Raw genomic sequence first — 24,869 nt, 5'->3', positions numbered from 1 at the left:
AATCACTCTCCAGACCATTAAACGAGAGAATAGTAAAACGACACGCAACCTAGAGCAACTACGAACCATTTACCGATCACCAGTAATTAAACGAGGCCTGATCGACGCTGTAGGTCAAATAAGTAAAACATTATTTGGCACTATGGACGCTGAAGACGCGAAAATAATAAACGAACAAATACAACTACTAAATAATCAACAACAAACGTTGCAGCACGCAGCAAAAAATCAATTAAAAATCATTAATGCTACCATAGGTCATATGGAAAAACTAGAACAAACACTTTCATATAATGAAAATTTAATGGCTAACGTTACGAGAAAACTAGAGGAACAGCTCATATACCGAGAGGGAATAGACGAACAACTACTAGTATTAACTGCTATTTTAAATGACCTCACGACAGACATAAATGACATTACAGATTACTTGACTTACGCAAAACACAATATTTTATTAACGCGTGTACTCCCAACCGAAAAAATAATCGTAGAACTAAGAGAAGCGACCTCACATATAGATAGAAGATTAAACTTCCCATTTAAAATACAAGCCGAAAACTGGAACTCTATCCAAAAATATCTAGATGTAAACGCGTATTATGATAATTCGAACATATACACTATCCTAGCGTTCCCATTAATAGCGTATCCAATGTATGAAATAATAAAGATCACACCTGTACCAGTACACAATAGCCACAACGTTTTCACCTTCCTAGAACCCTCTCACACCCTATTAGGGATAAATCGAGAAAATCACAACTATGTAATATTAAAGGAAAACGATTTAAATAAATGTACACAAGAAAATACTAAGTTCACCTGCGCTCAGAACCTCCCTGTCTATTTTATAACGACGAATGCACCGACCGAAATACAGCTCTTTGTAAAAACGTCTACACATATAGAAAATCGTAAGCAACGTCACATTATATCAAATGTAACATTCTGGATTGCAGTATCCGAGCCTCAGACATGGTTATTTTCCACCCCAAAGACAATTGACATAGTAATTCAATGTAACGAATTGCCGGAAATTAAAATAAAAATAGAGAAAACCGGAAAAATAACATTACGCGACAGTTGTAAACTAACTACACCAGATATATATTTAGAGACAACAAATCGAGTTTACAATAAATATGTAAAAATGTATTTACCAGAGTTTAATATAACAGACATCATAGGAAAAAGTATAACGGTAAATAATAAAATAGAATCTGATAAAGAAATAAAACTGGAACCAATAATCAAAGATCCAACAGAATTAATGAAAATAAGTTTAAGTTTAGAAGAAATCCAAAAGGAGATGGAAAATAACCAACCCAGCATATTCACGAATAAAAATATTATATATTCCATAGGCTCCACGGTCACAATTGTAATAGTAATAAGTATCATAGCCGTAATCATTTATGTAATAAAAAAAAGAAGGGGCCATTAAAACTTTGTAACAAAAAAAAAAAAAAAACAATCATGTAAAAATAGCACATAAGAAAATCAGATTGTAACCTCTCAGGGAAAAAGAAGACGCATAAATAAACGAAAAACTACGTTTTTCTTTTTCCGCGGGGGGAAGGGTGTTGTGAGCGCACAACGCCCTTGGCAACCGAGTTGCCAAGCGTTAAAGAAACTCGACCCCAGCGACGAAACGTAGAGAGCAAGGTCCATCCACGAGGACCAATATCGCTGACGCGAAGGTCAGCGCCGAGCGCTGACCATAGAGGTTAATGCTACCGCGGGCGACCCCGAGGTAGCACAACCGGAAACCGATGTAAGACCGCCGAATCGAACAATCAGGCAGTCGGTCTGAAACCATCAAGCTGTCGCGTCAAGTCACCTGCGAGTTATCTATAAACGAAACGCGAAGTGGAACTTGTAATAAGGACACTCGTGTAAGGCAACTCAATTTATTAAAGTGGTTCAATATAACGCCTTCCTTCATCCTTCATATCGCGAACGGAGCCCGATCCCTTTTAGCCGACAAAACGGCTAACAGATTATTCTCCTTGAGCTCCAAGAATAATCGAGTGTGATTGGTCTATTTTCTTACGGCCTTACGATTATGACTAAAACTTTGTTACGTGCAATGGCCTTTAGCTTAACCGAGGTTAAAGTTAGCAGTATTATGCCCGTTTCTACCAACGCGGTTTAAAAAGATAATCCCTAGTAACATTTGGTCAACCTGAGTTTATCTCAGTTTATCTAAATATTGGTTTCTACCAAAAATGTATTCACGGTTAAACGTATCAAAACCAAGTTTTAATTAAACGGTCGATTTTGGCCGTTTAGAGCCAGGTAAACTACGGTTACGAAATATAACTAGCGTATCCCGCGCAATTTTAAGCTATCTAACCTATACATTATTTTTCGTATATAGTGAACGGCAATATAATCTTTTCTATGAGACGTGAAAAAAGGTTATAAAACAATTTATAATTTTATTTAAATAACGGTTAAAGTGATATAAACTAAAAAAAAAAGAAAAAATGCAATTAGTAGTTATTAGCGCTCGTACAATTCATAGTACTATATAATAATTAAATAATAAATATAATAACTGAAATTTTTTTGGAGTCAAATAGGTTAAATTTTATATGTTTCTTGCGACGCTTTTTCCCCCGATCTCGCAATCCGGTGGAGGGCTATCGTGGATTGGCAGCACGCGCAACTAATTCCGACACAAAATGATTGGGCGCCAGGTGCGACGGGCCGCACCACCGTACTCTACTCTATACAGCGCGATATTTCCTACGATCCCTCAGGGTGTAGCTTCTTGTTCGTGGAGATTTGGAGAGGAGGCGTGACACAATTAATCGAACACAACTTAACAGAAATAGAATAACATATATTTTAAATCAAAAAAAGAATTAGAGTCATTGAGGTAACATAGATAAAATCAGAGACAGAAAGATGGTCAGAGATCGAAAAACATTTTTGAAGTCAAAGACAAAGTGAATAGAATAATATTCGAATCGGCGGTAAGAGAGACAGAATAATCAGAATTAAGGTAAATAAGCTAATATCCGAATCGGCGATAAGAAAGACAGAATAACATGTTTGAGAAATTCACGAATCCGAACATTCACACAACGACTTACACACACGCATCCTCGCAATACTCACACATACTCACGCAACGACTTAACCCACGAAATACTCACGAATACTCACGACAGACACACCCATATTTACAAAAGACTCACGCAACGACGTAACTCACGCAATACTCACAGATACCCGCGATACGAACAACATAATAACATTTTAGACGTGATGCTCACGAATCTAATTGACGCGCCGACTTAACAATACGCAAACAAGCGTCCCCGTTTCCGACGAGCGTCCTCGCCTCACATTACCCGACTCTAGGCGGTCGGCCTCGCCATGCCGAACCGTCGGCAGGCGATCGTCCTCGCCTCACATTACCCAACTCTAGGCGGTTGGCCTCGCCATGCCGAATCGTCGGCCGACGATTGTCCTCGCCCCGACACCAAAGGACCTGAGTCGCGGACGATTTCGCGGCTTGCCGCGCGAATTCCGAAGTTTTCCGTTTTACTCGCTCCCGACTCCCGACAAAACCCGGTGATTCCACGGCCCCGCGCCAATCCCACGGCCCGACGGTCTTACCCCAGGGTATTCTACAGACGCAATAGCCTTACACAACATCCGCAACACGAAATTATCACGCATACCACACGAAAGACACAAACTGACTCTCACACTAATCCACGACCATTCACTCACGATTACACGAATACGACGCGTGACTGCCGGCCGCGATGGCGCTCTCGGGGAGGGCTCAGGTGAACCTTACTTACGTGAGGATTCGCTCTCGGCGGGGCCCCTTTGAAAATTCCTATCCCGCCTCCGACCAGGCAGTACGCCAGGTGTACTAGAGGCTCTTTCTTCCGATAATACATCGCAAGAGGCCGCCTGAAGGTATCGCAAATGGTAGCTTACTGCGCGAGCGGGGCCGTCGCCTCGAACGAACCCTCAATACCGCGGGGACGCCAGAGTGGTGACCTTACAATCCTCACGATGATTCTCCCTTAGTCCGGGCAGCTCGTAATTCGGGCGATGCTTCCGTGTTCCTCGCCGGCACGACAGTGGCGAGACCATGGTCCGTCGGGATCGCGCCGGTTCCCCGCGCCTGCGCCGTAACGTGCAGCGCGACCGGATTGCCGATCCTAGCGCTCCCGGCGCCCAGGCTGCTCGTGCGCCGCTCCTTCCGGCGGCGCCACTCCAACTGCCTCCGACTCGGTGCGGGCTTTCGAAACCAACCGGCTGTCCGGGCCGCGATGATTGAGCCGGCTTTCGGGGTCAGGCTGGCCGGGCCTCGGCCCCGTCCGCTGGCAGCCCCTCGGGGTGACGGTCACAGGGCTGTACCCTTCCCTGGACCGCTCCTGGGCACTCTGGCCTGAGTGGCATTTCGCTCGGGTGTGCCCCGGGGCCTCAAGATTCTTCTCCTGCCGCTGTTGTAACCGAGTGCGGAGTGGCCTCCGGCCGGCGGTACTCCAATGCGATTGCGGAGAGGTCCGGGCGACCCGACTGGCGACCATGTCCCTCGGCCGCCTCCTTAGTTCTGACAGTTCTTCCACGTTGCGGCTCGCGGCCGTTACAGCCTGATTTCGGTCACTACCGGCGATCCCTTAAAACTTAAAAGCTAATTAGACTAATTAATATTACGCCACCGCCCTCCCCTCGCTTCGAGGAGGAGGCACCCCCGAATTCCCCTCGGCCGAGCCCGTCCGGGGAGTAGACGCGACTTGTCACGTCACAACTATGTTCCTTAAATTAGTTGTGAACTACCATAGAAGTTAAGTAAATGTATTTACAGTATATTTTTGTTACAGCCGTTGAAAATAGCGAACAGCATTACATTACCACTCGGAACGTGGCTTGGTATACCGCCACTATTGGTAATTGTATCCTTTCACTTTTTTGGGTTTAACAGAATATCTGCAATATGAATAATAATAAAGATATTTGAACTAAAATGTTAGGATATTTTAAGGAGTCCTAATTGTACTTCTTTTATCATGTTTATATAATTTATATAATCACGATAATTTAGTTATATGTATCCTTTTGATATTTAATTTTCTTTTACATATATTATTAATCAATGGTTGCTCCAATTTTCTTTAATTTTTGTTTATATACATTGTACAGATTAGCAGATATTAAAAGAGGAAGGGCCACTCCGAAAGATACTTCTCTAGTGTTAGTTTCAGGATTGACGGCAGATTCCTTGTCGACCAACTTTGCCTTTGTGGATTGTTCTGCAGGTTCTGCAGGTACATAATAAATTTAAAAGATGTATCTTGGCTGTGGAAGAGTTGTACAATAAGATTAAAGAGTTCTCTTGTATTAGAATATTATACTTAGGTTTTTATATACATCTAAAAAAACACGTGTCTCAATTAACTGTAAAAATTCATCATTCTTTTTCAGAGTCAACTGCCAGGCTGGCGAAACGACTCCTATACCTTAAGCGAATATCTAGATAACAGTGAACAATTTACAGTTATTTGAAGTAATAGCCGACGCATTAGTTTCCCAATTCATATAATTCCGAACAAAAATCTTCAACCCACGGATCACATGCTGCCTTATTACGATAAATTGAACTCCTGGTTGAGACAGTTTCTTCAAAAGGACATTGACAATATACAAATAGAACTTTGTGATATAGAACAGTACGGTGTCACGATTCGTATCTGTCCGTTGGAGAATCCGGATTAGCCGAAGATGTAGACAATTTAGTAACCTGCCTGGAGCAATAAATAGACAAAATAATTATTATAGACACAGGCGAATATTGAAAGTAAACAAAATCTAAAAGGCAATCTGAATATCCAACTGATGGAATCTCTAAAAGAATTGTAATGGCATATTATGACCTTGTACTGTCATCTTCTGATGACGAAGATATTATTGAACAACTTAACAGAAGAGAAAGAAGATTTAAGGAACGTATTAATTATTTTGAAGATTTAGATGAGCTGGAATTCAAAATGCGATTCCGATTGAGTAAAAGGTCAGTATTAATGGTATTAGAAAATATCAGAGAAGAATTAGAATTCTTGACTAACAAGTAAGTTTTCTGAAATTATTTTATTAGTATTTATAAATACAAAAATATAAATTTAAAAGTAACACAAACTTATTCTTTTCAGAAACAAAGCAGTATCTTCTATGGAACAGCTAATACTGACACTTCGTATGTACGCTACAGGATCGTTTCTAATAACAATGGGTGATTTTTGTGGAGTTAGTACAACTTCTGTACACTATATTGTACATAGAGTTAGTGCAGCTATTGCCAGATTACGACCCCGTTATATTCGTTTTCCAAGTACAGAAGAGGAAATAAGAAATGAACAATTACAATTTTATAATATTGCACGTTTTCCCAGAGTCATTGGCTGTATAGGTTGTACACATATCCGTGTTCAATCATTCGGTAAATTATTACGTGACTATTTTACTATGCATAAAATTTACTTATTGAATTATTATTGTTATTATATTATACTTATATTATTATACTTATAGAATTATTATCTATTGTTATTATATTATTTTTAATATTTTATTTTTATTTTTCTGGTTGATATAGGTAGTGAAGATGCTGAATTATTTTGCAATAGGAAAGGTTATTTTTCATTTAATACGCAAGTAGTATGTAATAACAATTTAGAGATAACAGATGTAGTTGCTCGTTGGCAAGGTTCTGTACACGACAGTACGATTTTTAATAATAGCCGTTTAAAAGCAAACTTTGAAAATGGGGCATATAATAACGGTTTGTTATTAGGAGATTCTGCTTATCCTCTAAGGCAGTATCTTCTAACTCCGTTAATAAATCCACAAACTGCTGCAGAACAACTATATAACGAATCACATATTTGTACGCGAAATATAATAGAACGTCTTTTCGGTATCTGGAAAAGAAGATTTCCGATTTTAGCACTTGGAATGCGATACTATTTAAACAGAGTGATGACTGTTATCATTGCGACAGCAGTGTTGCATAACATTGCTAGGCGTAATAATGAAGCAGAACCAGATATTGATCCAGATTTAAATTTGCCTATGCCATGGGACGAAATGTTAGCACATTGCAATATAAATAATGGAATGAACAACAACTTACCTCATGACGTAGCGATAAGAACAGAATTGATCCATAATTATTCTACCAAGTATGTTGAGTTTTTATCTTCATATTTTATTCGATGTAATATATTAATAAATAATTTTAAAGTACATAATAATCATGTTATTATAAAGAATGTAAACATATAATTATTATTATACTTATAAATTATTTATTGTTATGGGCGCTACTATTTCTATCGCGTGGTATTTTCCCTTATTCAGTTATGCTTATTCTAACTTAGCTACTGGGTGCGTGCGTAGGAATGGCCCAAGTTAGGTGAATTGCAAAGGAGGAAAAGAAAGGGGTCGACACAATTTATATACGATTTAACACTTTATATATTTACACATATTTACATGTGGGTTCGTGTCAGTGTGTTTAGTGATATCTATGTCTGGCCTGCTGGCCTCCTCTTTTCTTAGTTTGCGTGGCTGCGTTCTTCAGCTCCCTGGCCGGACTCGTCTGCGTGGCCACGCTCGTCGTGGTTGGGACCCTCGGCTTTCGACGCGGGGGATCGGTTGACGTGGCGGCGTCCCGTGTCCGCTTTGCCGCGGTGGCGGTCACGTTTGTCTCCGGTCGTCCATCAGGCCGCTTTGCCTTTACCACCGTCGAGCTTGCTTCTGACTGTAGGCTCGGCCGTTTCGGCGGGGGCTCGTATCGCGGTTCCCGTGGTGAGGACTGGGTGCTCGTGACGTGCGCACTTGTGGAGGTTAACACCACCTTTCGCCTTCGAACGGAGAGAGCCTGCAGCGGAGTAGGCTGGGTCCGGCGTCGCTTGGTGGGATCTCCATTGGTGTCGTCTGCGAACCTCTCCGTGAATAAACGCGGCGTTTTGCCCTTCGTTGCCTTACTGCTGGGAACGTTGGACGCCAGAGCTAGGCGTCCTCTCGTCGGGCGTCCGTGCGCCGAGTCCGCGATGTTAAGATCCCAATCCATGTAGCAGGCGGCCATGCGCCGTAGTAAGTTGCGCTACTGTCCTCGATTTGTGCTGTGGGACCGGCCTTTGTCACGTTTCGCGTGGGCAATAGGGGACTCACGCCGTGGTAGCGACCGAGCGCTCTGATTGGCCCGGAACAGCGGCCGAGCGCTGTGAGTGGTCGGGGGGGCGACTCGCGCCGCGGTAGCGACCGAGCGCTCCGATTGGCCAGCGGCTCGCGCTGTTCGGGCGACTTGCGCCGTGTGGGCGACCAGCGCCGAAGGCGGTTTAAGGGGGGAGACTCGTCTCTTATGAAATTTTTTTGCATTTTTTTTTGCTTAAAAAATTCATTTACTATCTGAAGAACATATTCCCGAAGTATTAAAGCCAAAACACAACGCTAAAGGTCCCTGAGAAGTCATCAAAGTGATGAGCTCCAGATGTGCCGCGAGCAGGTAAATGAGCGGGAGACTCGCAGAAACTCGGCGATACTGGTATATCGTTTGTTTTCACGTGGTGTGATCGTTCGTAACGTTCATAGGCTGCGTTCCACTTATCGCTCACAACGCTCGCGAGCATCATTTCGTCCTTGTAACATTTGATAAAACAACAACAAGGATGAAATGATTCCACGAGCGTTGCGAGCGATAAGTGGAACGCACCCATAATCGTTTCTGTGTCGAATTACTTGTAAAAATGAATAATCGCAAGTGTAGAAGGGAAACACCAAACTTTCGTCCTAACCAGTCTCGTCGTCGGCGATTTATGGGCAATCAGTTTATGAGTAATTCGAACGCGGAAGTTGAGGAGGAATCAAGCGAGGAAGTTAGCAGATCTGCTAAGAAATTGAAGGCGTCGGCGGACGATATTATTATAAATCCAACTATATGCTATCGAATAATTGAATTCATAAGTGTTTTTTCTGCTCTCGCTGATTTGCTTGTATGTAAGGTGTGCAGACAAAAAATTACATTTGGACAATCAGGAGACCAAGGACTTGGTTTCAAAATTTCAGTGAAGTGTAGATGTGGAATCACATTGATTGATTCTGGATTTGAAATAAATAGACGTATAATCTTTGCAATGCGCTTACTTGGCGTTGCTCGAGAAGGTATAAACATTTTTTGTGGTGTGATGGATTTAGGCAGTGGAATAAGCAAAACAGCGTATGCCCTTATAATAGAACACATGTATACGTCTATCAAAAAACATTTTGATTTGAGTTGCGCACATGCAGTGGAAGCTGAGCAAAAAGAAAATGAAAAAAATGAAAAGCCATTATTAAAATTCACGGTTAGTGGCGACGGATCATGGAAGAAACGTGGATTCTCGTCTTTGTACAGAGTAACGACTCTTATAGCATTTTACTCAGGAAAAATGATTGATTTAGTAGTGAAAAGTAGCTATTGTCAAGCATGTACATACTTTCGGCACCACACTGACAATCCGGAATATGAAGAACATCAAGAAACTTGCCCAATAAATCATACAGGATCTCCCGGTAAAATGGAAGTTGACGCTGTACTTGAAATGTTTCACCGTTCTGAGGAACGTTACGGAGTACGTTACACCAATTATGTCGGAGACGGCGACAGTAAAACATTTAAATCTATTTTGGATGCTCAACCTTATGAAGACGAAACAGTGATCAAAAGTGAGTGCGTAGGTCACGTCGAAAAACGAATGGGAACACGTCTAAGAAATGTTAAAAAAACCGCTAAACTTGGTGGCAAAGAAAAGCTTACGGATGCTTTAATTAAAAAATTGACTAAATATTACGGTTTGGCGATTCGCAGAAGTGCACACTCGAAAGAAGACATGAAGAAAGCAATAATGGCCACGTACTACCATTTGACTTCAACAGATAGACAGCCACAGCATCACTTCTGTCCTATCGGCGTCGACTCGTGGTGCGCATATAACGCTGCACAAGCCAATAATTCAACTTTCACTCATCCAGTACCACTCCACAAAGATATACAGAAGCACATTTTACCAATTTATCAAGACTTATCTCGGGATGATTTATTGGAGCGATGCGTGGGCGCCTTTACTCAAAACGCAAACGAATCTTTCAACGCAACTGTGTGGCGTTTGGCTCCAAAGCATTTAAACTGCGGTTGGAAAATCGTTGAAATTGCTGCATACTTGGCCGGAGGTATATTTAACGACGGATATAAATATGTACTTCGAGCTATGAATGACCTGGAACTTCAAATTGGTCCCGAGTGCAAAAAATTCGCTGACATGTACGATGACGCGCGAGTACACAGACAAAATCGACGAAGCAAAAGTAGTTCAAAAGAGGCTAGGACTGCTGCAAAAGAGAAAAGTGCAGCACAATTGAATGCTTTTGCGGAAGAGGAAGACTTGATGTATGGTCCTGGCATCGCAGACTGAGCTTTGAAAGCTGTAAGTATCTCGGAACACAACTTTTGTAGACCAGAAATTTTAAACGCGTTTTTCTCAAAACGTATTTTTTCGCGCGCCGGAGAATGTAACTCAAAATCTAATCAACCGATTGACTTGAAATTTTGCACAGATATTTGTCAACTTATTGGCATGAGCATGAACTTAAATTTACATTAAAATTTTTATAATAAATATTATTTTTAGCCATTTGTTTGAAAAAAAAATCGTAAAATTTTTTTAAAACGTTCTCTATTTTTCAAAAAAAATTTTTTTTTGCTAAATTTAGGTTCATGCGCATCGGAGGATCATAATTTAACGAAAAAATTTTGGTTTGTTGATTTCAGTTCATTACAAGGACCAAGGACCTGGGCATTCTCCCGCGCAAAATCTAGACGACAACTTCGAGCAGCTGCAGCGCAGCCATTTTGTATTTTTTGTACTATAAAAAAATTTTTTCTTGTACATTTCATCGTCAACTTTATCATGTATTTTATTAGGATTCAATAAATACTCTCAGTTCTTTATAAAAAATTATCAAAGAAAGGGTCAAAGAGACGAGTCTCCCCCCTTAACGCCGAGAAAGCGACTTGCGCTGGAGGCGGTTAACGCCAAGGAAGCGACTCGCGCTGGAGGCGGTTAACGCCGAGGAAGCGATTCGCGCTTGAGGCGGTTAACGCCGAGGAAGCGTCTAGGCGCGCTATGCTCCTGGCGACTGGCGCCGGGAAGATCTGCTTGAGTCCGTAGGGGGTCTCCCTTTATACTAGTCGGTGCAAAAATTAGAACTCGCGAAGCTGCCCCGGCGATGCGACGCCTAGCGGCGTTGCTGCGAACTGCCGGTATTGCAGGCATCGCGCAGGGATGTATCATTGGTGGCGCGGACCGCCACAATTGTTATAACTTTTTTATTTTTTTCAGTTTTCTGTAATGAAAGATATAGTGACTTCTTCTTCCACGGTAGATTTAATGCTTGAGGACGTATAACAACGATGCGTGTACAAACAAACTTCACATAATAACTTATATAAGTTTTCATTAGTTTCCGTATAAAAATTAAATACTATATAGATGTATGTATATATAATATGTATTTTAGTTTGACTAAATTGCAGGCTTCAAAAGAATGATTATCTAAGTAAAAATCATAATCGTTATATACCAAAAACTAAAAAACTAAAAAGATCAGTTTTCTCTATAAAGTAAAAAATCATATAAGCATTAGATACATTAAATATTTCTACAATTCCTTTTTCAGTTATGTGGTCAAAAACATATTTTACGTAAGATTGCGAAACAGAAATATTATAGGTATATTAAACTATATAAAGCGCTCTTTGTGTTATTGTTTTATTTTGTAAAAACATTCTACATAATATACTTAAAATAAAATATAACTGGTTAATCACATTGAAACATTTCTTACATGTTATTGCAGGTACACATACTTTAAACTAAAATAAAATTATATTATTGCAAAACCTTTTATTATTCTAGAGAAACAGTTACGCATAAACTAAATCAAAATTATAATATCACGTTAATGTTGCAAAAACTAAAAAAGTTCAGTTCAGTTCTCGGTATAAAGTAAAAAATTATAAGTATTAGATAAATTATTTCTGCAATTCTTTCTTCAATATGTGTTCTTTCAATAATAGTTCTTTTTCTAATAATTGTACTTCCAATTCCTCTTTTTTCAACTGCATATTCAAGATTTGTACTTCAACTTCACTTTTTGTTTGTAAATTTTCTTTCATAAATTGCACAAGTTCAGTCTTTGATTCTGCTAATACGTTAAATAGTGACATTCTTGAACTTACTTTTGAACTTGAACTTGTTCTTGAACTTGAACTGTTTTCTTTTCTTTTTGGTAATTTGCAGCGCTTATTACAATTTTCCAAATTACTTTGGTCACTGGAAGTCTTTCTTTTTGCTTGAAGAAGACTGCTAATTTTCTTCTTCAATATTTGTACTGCAGATATCTTCGGCAGGTTTTGTTTTTATGATTTTTGTACGTTTTGTAAAGATTATTTTTTTCTTTTGAATGCTCATCATTATTATTGTCAAACTACAACAATGTATATAAACCCAGTAAGCAAGGAACATTAAATTAACGTTTAAAAATATTGACTTTTTGTGTATTTTTTAAACGTTTTTTAATAATATTATACACATATTTGAAAAATATTATTTCGTAATATGATTTTTTTGAATGTTGTTAAAATATTTTAAAAACGTTACAGAAAATATTTTTCAAATGTTACTCTGACATTTATTTGAGATTAATACAACAGTTTAAAATTCCTTGTAATTTGGACTTCGAAATAACGTTAATAGTATATTAATTTTCTGTTGTTAGAATGTTATTGTTTTATATTGTGCGCAACGCTCATCGCGACAGCCATGATGCCGTACATTTACGCATGTACGATGCGTGAGTGCGTATACACGTGTGTGGATCGAGCAGTGCGGAGTGCTCTTTATTTACAGTACATTTATATATAAGTAAGTAACTATTATATTCTAAAAGTTGTATATTAATAATAAGAACTCAATTAACCATACGTGCTATAAATAGTAGCTGATATGATGATCTATAACCTATAATTTAGGTTAACTACAAATAACGTTCTTTGAATATCGGTAGAAGCTATATAGTAGAATTATTTGCTATTTTCTTGCAATTTACTGCCGATTATTTTCAGCTGTTTGAGCGCGTCGAGATCATGAGCAGACGCACGCTTGTCGCGACAGCCAATCGGAAGCATGCAGTAATAGTTCTGGAGACTGTAGTCGCATTACCTTACATATACGTATGATGCGTGAGTGTGTCATATATACGTATGTTTGTGCTTGTGCTGTCGAGCGCTTTTAATTGTATACAACATTTTTATATGGGTAAGTATAATTATTATATTCTAAAACTTGCATATTAATGATAAGAACTCAATTATCTATATGTGCTGTAAATAGGTAGCTGGTGATTCAAGATCTATTTTTCGACCTATATAAGAGAGAGATTTGCAGAAGAAAAGAAATATATCAAGTATTAAGGATCGAACATATTCTTGATGTACTCGGGCCGCGAGGCTGAGCAATATTCTAAGGAAAGTATTGTACAAGATACAAAGATTGGACAATATCTCCCCTTATCTTTCATTGACAATTTTCTGACTTTTGAAGATATGCTAAAAACTGATCAAGAAGCTTTCATGCAAGTTGTAAGTAAAGCTGCTTATCATAATTATAATTAATTCTATAAACATTTACAAATAACATTTCTGGTTAGTAGTTACATAATCGTAGTAGATATAAATTTACTCAATAAAATCACTTTGAAAATTTAAAAATTAAGAGAAAAGACTGTAAGAGATATCTCCTCTCCCTTCCTCTCTCTCTCCCTCTTTCTCTCTTTCTCTCCAAGAGTAGTAAATATAATATTTGCAATTTAGAGTCGACAAAGAGATCACCAGGACTTGTAATTTTTTCCGATTTTTTGGTATTATTTTCAATGTAGTGCCTATAGCAAAGATAGTAATTGCGTATTATCTGTATCTACTATGTTTATAGTTATTTTGATTGTGGCGTAACATATGCATATATTTTTTGTTTATGACAATTTATTAGATGAAAAAATAGATGAAAACTCTAAAAGTGTCAGTAACATACAGACAAAATCATCCAAACGTGATATCAAATAAGTACTAACGCATTCACACTACATTGTTCAAGTCTTTTATGCATATAGATCTTCTATATATAAATGTGTATTGCTTTGTTTTACCATATTTAGCAGAAAGATTAAGTATTTATATATAAAAATCTTCTTGCAAACTTTTCGTACATTTTTAAGCTTTTAAATTTAATGGAAATGGTACAGTAATATTTTTTTACAATTTTCTTTAACGGAGCAAACATACTGATAATATATAAAAGTTGTACAATTTTTGTAACAGATAAATATTTACACTGACAGCTCGAGATCTTTAGTTTGAAATTTTTTAATCATTTTTGTGATATATTGAGCAAATGCTCTAATTGATTTACACTTATTTTTATTATGTAAAACCATTTGTAATTCTATGCAACCAATATGATATATGTAAATTTTCTAAAAAAGGGTAGAATTTTGTCGGTAAAGTTTTCAAATATGGTATGTCCTTCAGAAATCGAAATGTATTTGTATTAATCTCTATAATGTATTCAACTGTATGTTTTATGTATAAAACGATCAAATAAAATCTTGAGGAGAAGCACCCAATGGGTCTAAAACCAAAAATGGTTACTCTGACTCTTAATCTTACCAACTTATATCTATAATATATATCCTTTAATATGTTCTATAACATCCTATAATATGTGTTATTATAAAAGTCTTCTTATAAAATTTTAAAAGTCTTCTGAATTATTTTCCTTGCAATTTATAATAATAAACTGCATTACATAGAATTACAAGTATAAATTTTTCAAGTGAACAAGGTTATGTTAATTGGAGGGAAACATGAAAAGGATTTTATTAGAAGAAGTTTAAGTGCTACATTTTCTGATGACTTAGCCTCCATGTGTTCATGGACTGGCCAAAAAAATAATTATAAAATTGGAGATACGCAATTCTGAGCATTAAAAGTAAGTAATTTTTTAAGAGATGAATATATAACTTGCAGTATTAAATGCTATGTTTTATGTCTCAGAATTTATTAAAATTGTCTCCTATTTTTTTGTGGCAATCATCGTTAAAAAGCAGGGTACACATACACGTTAAAAATTCTTACTAAATAAAAAAAATATATATATATCCATAAACTAATACTTTTGATCGATTTAGTACATATTTAAACTATTCCGGAAACTTTTGTGTTATTTCAATAATTATCATAAGTTTTAATTGCCGTTAAATTAACATTATTTATTTCTTTCATTTAACAATAAACTGTATTGAATTTTTCTTATTCCAGAAGCTTTTAGAGCAATATTCCCTCGGAATACAGAAAAAGATTTTGAACACTGTAATGGAGTGGTTCAGATTCGCAAACGTCCGTAAGGAAAGAAAAAAACATTAAAAAGGTAATGTAATGTATTTCGGTATATACTCTCTATAAAATAAAATCATTATAGTTTGCCGCGTTATAATTTATAAGTGACTTTTTCACTAATAGTCCAGTCAAAATACGATTAGACCTAGAAAAAATTGCAACACAAGGTTTTATTACGTCATTGTGTTCAGAAAAATATACTGAACAACATATTCAAATTCCGCCATTTTCCGCTATCCCTAAGTATGTTTTTTATTAACAATTTATAATCAAATTTGTTTTTCTCCACAAATACGATGAATTTTGAAATTTTTGTAGAGATCAAAGTTGTAGAACAGACAAATATATACAAAAAATGTTCTTATAAATTTTTTGAAATATTTCATTATTTGAGATATTTGCAACAAGAGCTACTATAGGCTACGCGCGGAGCGGAGCGGAGAGTTCTAACCAGGGTTGTAAACCGAATCGAACCGTTGAAGTTTGTACGCTCCGAGAGAACGGATCACAATTTGAATTATAAAATCTCTCCGATCCGGAGCAAACCGTTGTTTATTATAATTTAAAATGCTCCGGTATCAAACCGGAGCATTAAAAAACCGGTTTTGGAGCGGTTTCTTTATTTAAAAAGGAGTTATTTAAAAACAGAAAAATATAATAAATTAATATATATTATTATTGATATACTAGTATATATTGTGATATCAGATGTGACGTTTTTATACGTCCGTCACAAGGGCGCGGAAAGAGAGAGCGCAAGCGACACGAGCGCGAAATTGGATGGGATCTCGCTGCTCGCTCTTGTGATGTTTTGCGTTTTGGCGTTTGTGTTTACTGCCGAGACCTTGCTAAATCCCGTGCGCGTAGAATTTTGCGTAGCAACCATGAAACGTTGTCATAGGAATACAGTCTTGTGTTTATAATAAAAACAAACACTATTACTTTGATCGTAGTCCTTCGCTTCGCTTTCCAATTTTCATTTAGCAGTAGACAGTTGTTACTGTTGCTAGCAATTGAGCTGGTGCTCCGCGCATTTTCTGTGTTTTATATTTATATATATTGAATAGTATATAGTTACGTATAGATTTGTAATCTCCAATTAATATGGACGACACTAACGAAGAAATTGCAAGAACCGAATGTACAATGCGAACTGCAAATTTTGTAGGCATTTATTTTGATTATAATGAAGAAACTTGTCGATCCAAATGCAAAGTTGCTGGATGCTCTACAAGTATGCAGGTAAAATTAATTTCTATTTGTTACTGAATTGTAGTTTTAATTATCTTTATTAATATAAATCAGAGATATATTAAGATTAAGATTCATAAATTAAAAGTACAGAAAAGTTTCGAATTTCCTAATTTATAAATTATAAATTATAATAAATTTTTTATAATCACATCATTGAAATTTTGAAATAATTTATTTTTTATTTTTTGCTACGTTTAATTATTAACATTAACACATTTATGTATACATTCATGTATAGTTTTAAAGAAGTTAAAATTCGATTAGATAAAATTAAAATCAACTTTGTTATATTATAACGTAAATTTACTTTCAACGATTTATGTAATATATTTATTATTTAACTTAGGGGAAGCATACTGCAAATTTGGAAAGGCATATTATGCGTAAGCATCCTGTCGAGGCAGAAATAATAACTAGCGAACGAATAAAGCTTCAAAGAGCGCGTGATCGAAAAAATAATATGCAAGATTTGGAATTGGATCTTACAAGTACGTATGCAAAAAACTAAGTATTTAATTTATATCAATTTTAAAAATGATAATATAGCATAGAATAACGTATAATATAAATCTTTTTAGCTATAAAATTTCATATAAATTTTAAAAACTATATTTCAATTTTTTTGACTTAAGGCTCCTGGGTAGTCACCGCAGCCATATTGAATTTCTTGCTATCGAGGCGAGAAATTACCCTATTTATGTTGCGGTATTTTCCGAAATAAAAAGACATTTCAATAAAAAATCACTATAGATCGTTTCAGCACACTTCTAAAATTGACCGGATACTATCCTTTTCCCTCGACAATAAACAAAAAGCCATAAAACGAAGCCTAAACATACGGAAAACAAGCCGTTTTCGACTATCGAAAGGAGTGGAGAATGTTCCTTCCGCATATGTATTTCTTGCAAATCTTACCATACGGTCAATTTTACGAGTTTCACGAATACGTTAAACGTTATAGCACAAGTACAGAGCGAATAATAAAGAAATTTAACGCAACGCAAAATAGGTTGTCAACATGTCACAAGACAGAATTCTCCATTGGAGAGAGTGAAAGGAGAGTTCTTATTTCTGCCGCGACGGTACGGCGCCACCGTCAACGCAGAGTTCTCGGCTCAGGGACCAGGAGCCTTAACTGGCTAATTTTTAAGATAAAATTTTAATTTACATGTATTGTGCAGGTAGTAACTCATCTTCGTCATTTGCATCTACCGAAAAAATTTCGACAAATCGAAAAAAAAAAAGAACTTCCGTGTCCGTTAAAATTGATTATAATAAAATAATCGACGCTTGTGTTGAAATGACTACTGTCAATGGACGAAATATAAATTTTGTTAATGATTTAATTGCCTTGAATATGCGTGAATGAGTTTATTGCTATAGATTACAGCACGCTGTGTCGCTTACAATCTTCGTGAACGTTACATCGCCGTCTTAACTCTACAACGACTGACCCGCGCGCGCTCCTTCTCCCCTTGCACGCTCTATTATTGTATCTGTTAGAAATGATTCTCGGATATAGCAATACGCACATCCTAGCGGTAGCGTCGCGTGATATAATTGTCTGTAGATATGATTACTATGAGCGACCTTCTATGTCATTTATATACACAAAGGAATCGTGAGTGACTTGCGTCTAACCGTCCGTCCGGCAGACTCGCTCTGTGTCGCGTTGAGTTCGCTCGTTTGTATCGCTCGTACGCTTACAATAAAAGTTCGTTTCCCTAATAAGAAATATTTCGTTCCTTCCATCCTTAACAGGTTATGGGCCCAGGATAACTCGGTAATACACGCGTCGTCGTTAGCCCACTGCATGGTCAGTCGTGAACGAAAAATCTGTGTTGATCGTGTGAGTTCGTTCGAGATGGCCGCGTGCTCGTCGTCTGGTTCCTCGCGCATCGAGTTGCTGTCGAAGGAAAACTATGATACGTGGAGCATGCACGCGGAAGCTCTTCTCACGAAGAACGATCTGTGGGAGTATGTGAGCGGTGCGAATGTGATCCCGGCTGAAGGCATCGGGGATCGTGCGACTGCCGCGAGTGCTTTGAGAGACGCGTGGTTGAGGCAGGACAGAAAGGCAAAGGCCGATTTAATTTTGTCGATTCACCCGTCTGAGCTAAAGCAGATTCGAGGATGCGAGACGTCGCGAGATGTGTGGCTCAAGTTGGAGTCGATCTACGCATCTAAAGGTCCGGCAAGGAAAGCGACGTTATTGAAGCAACTCATGCTTCAACGATTGGAAGATGGCGGTGACGTGAGGGACCACATAGCAAAGTTTTTCGATGCTGTTGATAAGCTCGAAAATATGAGAGTACAGATAAATGGAGATCTGTTGGCTATTATGCTGCTGTACAGTTTTCCTTCTTCGTACGAGAATTTTCGATGTGCAATCGAATCTCGGGATGAACTGCCCAACGCAGAGGTACTAAAAGTGAAAATCATTGAAGAAAGTGAAGCGCGGAAGCAAGCATCCGGAAGTGTCGTCACGGCCATGGCCGCTCGCAGCGGTGGAAGTGCGCGTCGAGGCCGTCCGAGGAGAGGAAGAGGACGAGGGACTTCGAAAGAAAGCGACATCACGTGCTACAAATGTGGTACACAAGGCCACAGGGCAAATGCGTGTCCTACGAAAAAGTCCGAAGACGACCGAGAAAAGTCGAAGCAGTCGGCAAATAACGTCGATGAGTCCTACGCAGTGAGTCATACAGTTACAAGTGTGAACGGAGCTTTTTGTGCGAAGACAGGAACGACGAATCGGGCATGGCTTCTGGACAGTGGCAGTACCGCGCACTTGTGTGGAGATGAGGAGCTTTTCGAGTCGATGGATGAGTCTTCTAAGGCCAGATTAAATCTTGCGAGTCAAGCGTCCGCCGAGGTCAAGGGAAAAGTTGTCGTTCGTGTGTCAGTGGCGAGTGACAGTGGTCATCGGCTGATAGAGTTTAAGGACACTTTGTATGTGCCTGACTTAAGAACGAACCTGATTTCGGTTGCCAAGATCACGAATAAGGGTCATGAAGTGACGTTTCGTAAAGATGACGCGTATGTACGTTCGCGATGAGCGCGGAAACGTGTTTGTGATCGCGAAGCGCAGGGGTGACCTCTATTATGTTCGTGAGAATCTCGAGTGCGCGAAAGCGGTCGTCCGGCCTGCGTGCTCCGAACTGTTGAAGTGGCACGACAGGTTGGGTCATTTGAACGGCAAGGACTTAGCGAAGCTAGTTCATGACAGCGTGTTACCCGCAATCGATGTGAAAGACATTGAACAGTTATCGCGATGCGTGGTGTGTTTGAAGGGAAAAATGACCGCGTTACCTTTTCCTAAAGGTCGATTACCGTGTACGGAGACACTGAAGATTGTGCACCGACGTAGTTGGTCCATTCAGAACGGAATCTTCGGGTCGTGCTAAGTATTTTGTGACTTTTATCGACGATAGCACGAGGTGGTGCGAAGTGTATTTTCTGAGGCAGAAGTGTGGCGTGTTTGACGCTTTCAAGCTTTATCAAAAACTCGTTGAGAAGCAAACCGGGAGGAAGATAAAAAGCTTACAATCTGACAACGGACGCGAGTACTGTAATGCTGAGTTCGACAAGTATCTGGCGGATCAGGGGATCCAGCGGAGGTTGACGATTCCTCACACTCCTCAGCAGAACGGAGTAGCGGAGCGAATGAATCGAACCTTATTGGACATGGCTAGATGCTTGTTATTACAGATCCGGTTTAAGTGCGTCATTTTGGTCTGAAGCTGTTGCCACAGCCTGTCACATTCGCAACCGGTGCTCGACTAGCAGTTTAGATGGAAAAATTCCTTACGAGAAATGGACTGGGAATAGAGTAAAGATTCATTACCTTAGAGCATTCAAATCGAAAGTGCTCGTGCTAGATAAGAGTCAAGGCAAGGACAAGCTAGCGCAAAGATCCGAAGAAGGCGTGTTCGTAGGATATTTTCGAGATAGAAAGGGATTTCGAGTATGGATGCCGAGTATGCGGCAGATTATTCACGCCCGTGACGTAAAGTTCTTAGAAGAGACTCGAGAAAACTACACACGACGTTCGTGTGTTAGATGAATTGCTGACGCCAGTTGAAAAGGCAGAAGAGGATAATAGCCCGAGAACCGTTGAATTCTCACCTCAGCCACTAAGAATTGGTGAGGCTCCTACGGAGTCGCCAGTTACACCGGAGACAAGAATACAACCTGCAGAAGAATCAAGAAGAGCCCCTGGCAGACCACGGTTGTTGCGCACGGGAAGCAGAGGGCGGCCGAGGAAGTTATACCGGTCGACACGTGCGACGACACAGGACGAGGAGGAGGCTCAGATTGATGAAGTTGATTCCGATTCGGTAGAGGATGACGTGTTTGCTGGTATAGCGGAAATTAGGGTGCAGGATGCCTTAAGCAGCGAGGCGTGCGATGAATGGAAGGACGCGATAGAGTCTGAAATAACGAGTCTCGTGAAGAACGACACGTGGGAGATTATTAAGAAAGATGATAGAAAGAATATCGTCGGATGTCGTTTGGTGCTTACAAATAAGCACGGTCCTGATGGTGAATTAGCAAGACGCAAGGCTCGACTGGTAGCAAAAGGTTACAGTCAAAAGTATGGCGTGGATTATCATCAAACTTTCGTTCCAGTGGCAAGACTGGAGACATTACGATTACTGTTGGTTCTCGCAGTTCAGCTTAGACTTAAGATATGGCAGTTCGACGTGGTGACGGCGTACCCGAATGGATCATTGGAAGAAGAAGTGATGATATGAGGGTGCCCGAGATGTTGAACGAGATGCTGGAGAGAATTTTATCTAAGCACGGGGAAACTTCGGAAATTGGAGCTTGAGCGAAGAAGATGCTGAAGGATCTGCGTGATGGAGGCAACGCGTGCAGGCTAAGGAAGGCCCTGTATGGTTTGCGACAGGCAGGTCGTCGGTGGTACTTGAGACTCAAAGAGAAACTTCGGAGTTTGGGCCTGGAGGCCGCGAAGGAAGCCATTTATTTGTGCAACATGTTACGCGAGCTCGAATTGCATGATTGGGCCGAAAGTGGATAATCGGGGGGCTCAGTGTCTGGCGAACGATCCCGTGTTTCATGCTCGTACAAAACATATTAAACATCACTTTGTCCGCGAATCGATTAATGCTGGAATGTTTGCGTTGGAGCATGTGTCGACGGAGTATATGATCGCGGATGTGTTGACGAAACCGTTAGCTCGTGCCAGCCACGAAAAGTGTCTGGAGGGACTTGGTTTTGGTGTCAGGGAAGACTCGTGCGAATGACGTGCGTCTTGAGAGGGCGTGTTAGAAATGATTCTCGGATATAGCAATACGCACATCCTAGCGGTAGCGTCGCGTGATATAATTGTCTGTAGATATGATTACTATGAGCGACCTTCTATGTCATTTATATACACAAAGGAATCGTGAGTGACTTGCGTCTAACCGTGCGTCCGGCAGACTCGCTCTGTGTCGCGTTGAGTTCGCTCGTTTGTATCGCTCGTACGCTTACAATAAAAGTTCGTCTCCCTAATAAGAAATATTTCGTTCCTTTCATCCTTAACAGTATCCTTGCGCGCACTACTTTCAGCGGGCTCACGCTCGCCACGGCGCGTTCCGAAACTCATCCGTAACATTTTCCGCCTCCCTTGAAAGGACGGTCTTTCAATAGTCTCCTTTGCATGTCGATTACAAAATAAGTTCCGCTAATGATAAATAAACCTGGATTCGGCTCCTGAAATCAAACTGAATGTATATCGGCTTACACGTAACAAATAAATATCATTGCTTTGATCCTAAATTAAAGGGTTGATTGGGTGCTCGCAAAGATCTGCACATTTCGGGCCGATTTCAGAAGCGACGCCTACTGTTCCCCCACTACCGCTCGATCTTCGACGGCCGAGCCGCCGCTCGCGTTTGTCACGCTGTCCGCTCAGAAGCGTACCGGTGGAAAAAATATACTAGGATCGTACTTTCCGCTAATTAAATTTTAACTTAAAGTTTTCTATTAAGTATACTGTTATATACATGTTCCATAATAATATTATATGTCTTCGAACTTTATAAACTTACACAGGACTCGCGCACGTCGTAAAACGTTAGTGAAAACCGTTAAGAAACAGCGCATCTTCCTGCTGTGGTTGAAACAGCTTAGAGAAGATAAAACAAATGACTATCAACCACAGCAGGAAGATGCGCTGTTTCTTAACGGTTTTCACTAACGTTTCACGACGTGCGCGAGTCCTGTGTAAGTTTATAAAGTTCGAAGACATATATTGATAAAAAAGTGAACGTGCTTTTTTGTGCAATAGTGATAGTGTTACATGTGATGGTGCTGTGTGTGATATAATGCTATCTGTGACAGCGATACATGTTAAATATTATGTATTTTAATATTTATTGATATATGTTGTACATATTTTATATTTTACAGTGTATCTGTGTATATTATGTCTTTCTTCTTTGACATATTCATATACACTTGAAGAATGGATGGCAAAAAAAAGTATGAGCAACCTTTTGACAAGGTATAGGAAGAAAATTTTTTCGCATCTATTTGTAATAAAACCACTTGTCTTCTGTGTGGTTATCAACCCTCTACTGTTAAAAAGTATGTTGTTGATAGACATTATGAGAATAAACATGTCAGTGAATATTCGAAATATGTGGGCCAGGAAAAATTTAATTTAATTGAGGGATTAAAATTAGTTAATCGGGAAAGTCGTAGTTCGGTCTCTCATTCCAATAATACTATAACTTCAACAAAAGCTCTTGTTGCATCTTATGCCATATCTCATCTTATTGCCAAACATTGTAAATCGTTTACGGAAGGTGAATTTGTGAAAAAATGCCTCATTACAGCAGTACAGTCATTCGGAGAATCATTGACTCTTCAAGAAGCTGCTAGCATTCCATTAAGCCCAAACACTGTAAAATCTCGTGTAAATTGCATTGCTTCTTTACAAGAAAAATTAAAATCTTTATTAGAGTCTTGTTCTTTTTATTCGTTGTCTCGATGAAAGCACCGATATTGGACATGTGAGTCAATTGAGCATTTTTGCTCGAATCGTGCAAAACGATTTTTCATATGTCGAGGAGCTTTTAGATTTCGTTCCATTGCATGAAACAACAACAGGTATCGATATCTTCAATGCTGTTAATCAAACTCTTGAAAATTTGGTACTGATTTTTCAAGATGTTCAGCGATTGTTACTGACGGCGCAAAAGCAATGACAGGATCAAAAAAAGGACTTCTCGGTCAAATAAAGCAGCGAGATTTGAAATTCCCCTTTATACATTGCATTATTCATCAAGAAGCGTTATGTGGGAAAGTTGTAAAAGTATGCACCGCAATGCAAACCGTCACAAAAATTATTAATTCAATTAAAGGCGGTCACAAATTCCTCTCTCATCGAAAGTTTTAACACTTTCTCGAAGAGCATAACGCAGTTTATACAGATGTGCCTCTGTATTGCGAAGTTCGGTGGCTCAGTGCAGGTAAATGCCTAGAAAAGTTCTTTGCTATAAGAAAAGAAATCCTCTTTTCTTGCAAGATCTATCTGATACAAAATATGACGAATTTATATCTTTTTTGCAAAATGTAGACTCACTTTGCGAACTCGCATTTTTAACAGATATAACGAATCATTTGAATTATTTAAATCTAAAGCTGCAAAAGACCGAGCAAAATATTTCGCAATTAGTTTCTCACATTGATTCGTTTAGAAGAAAATTAGTATTATTTAAGAGCCATATAGAAAACAACACCTTTCATTTTATCCATCTTGCAAAATTCTCGTCGAAGAACATGGCATAAGTTGCAATTTTAAGAAATATATATTTTTAATAGAATCCCTCATAGAACAATTTGATACGCGTTTCAAAGATTTTGAGAGCCTTAGAAAAGATTTAATCCTTTTCGAAAATCCTCTCACTGTGCAAATCGAGGAACAAAGTCTAAATCTTCAAGCAGAACTTTGTGATTTGCAATGTGATGTGTCTCTAAAAACGCGAACAGAAAAAGGAATCGATTTTTTTAAAATTTTAAATGCATCGCATTATCCATCTCTCAGAAATTTTGGTCTTTGAATTTTTTCCATGTTTGG

At 38.9% G+C, this 24,869-nt stretch overlaps 1 protein-coding gene across 1 annotated transcript; it reads left to right on the top strand.

The window, feature by feature from the left end:
- Positions 1 to 9,170: 9,170 nt before the first annotated feature.
- Positions 9,171 to 10,487, top strand: LOC139812296 (uncharacterized). Its single transcript, XM_071777008.1, has one exon. The coding sequence runs from the start codon at positions 9,171 to 9,173 to the stop codon at positions 10,485 to 10,487; it is 1,317 nt and encodes a 438-aa protein (XP_071633109.1).
- Positions 10,488 to 24,869: the final 14,382 nt, after the last annotated feature.

Source organism: Temnothorax longispinosus, chromosome 4 (assembly GCF_030848805.1).
Source record: "Temnothorax longispinosus isolate EJ_2023e chromosome 4, Tlon_JGU_v1, whole genome shotgun sequence".
Taxonomy (NCBI): Eukaryota; Metazoa; Arthropoda; class Insecta; order Hymenoptera; family Formicidae; genus Temnothorax; species Temnothorax longispinosus.
This window is presented reverse-complemented; position numbering and strand designations above follow the sequence as displayed.

Excerpts from the sequence above, each read along its gene's own strand:
- LOC139812296 (XM_071777008.1), top strand. The coding sequence starts at position 9,171 with ATGCGCTTACTTGGCGTTGCTCGAGAAGGTATAAACATTTTTTGTGGT.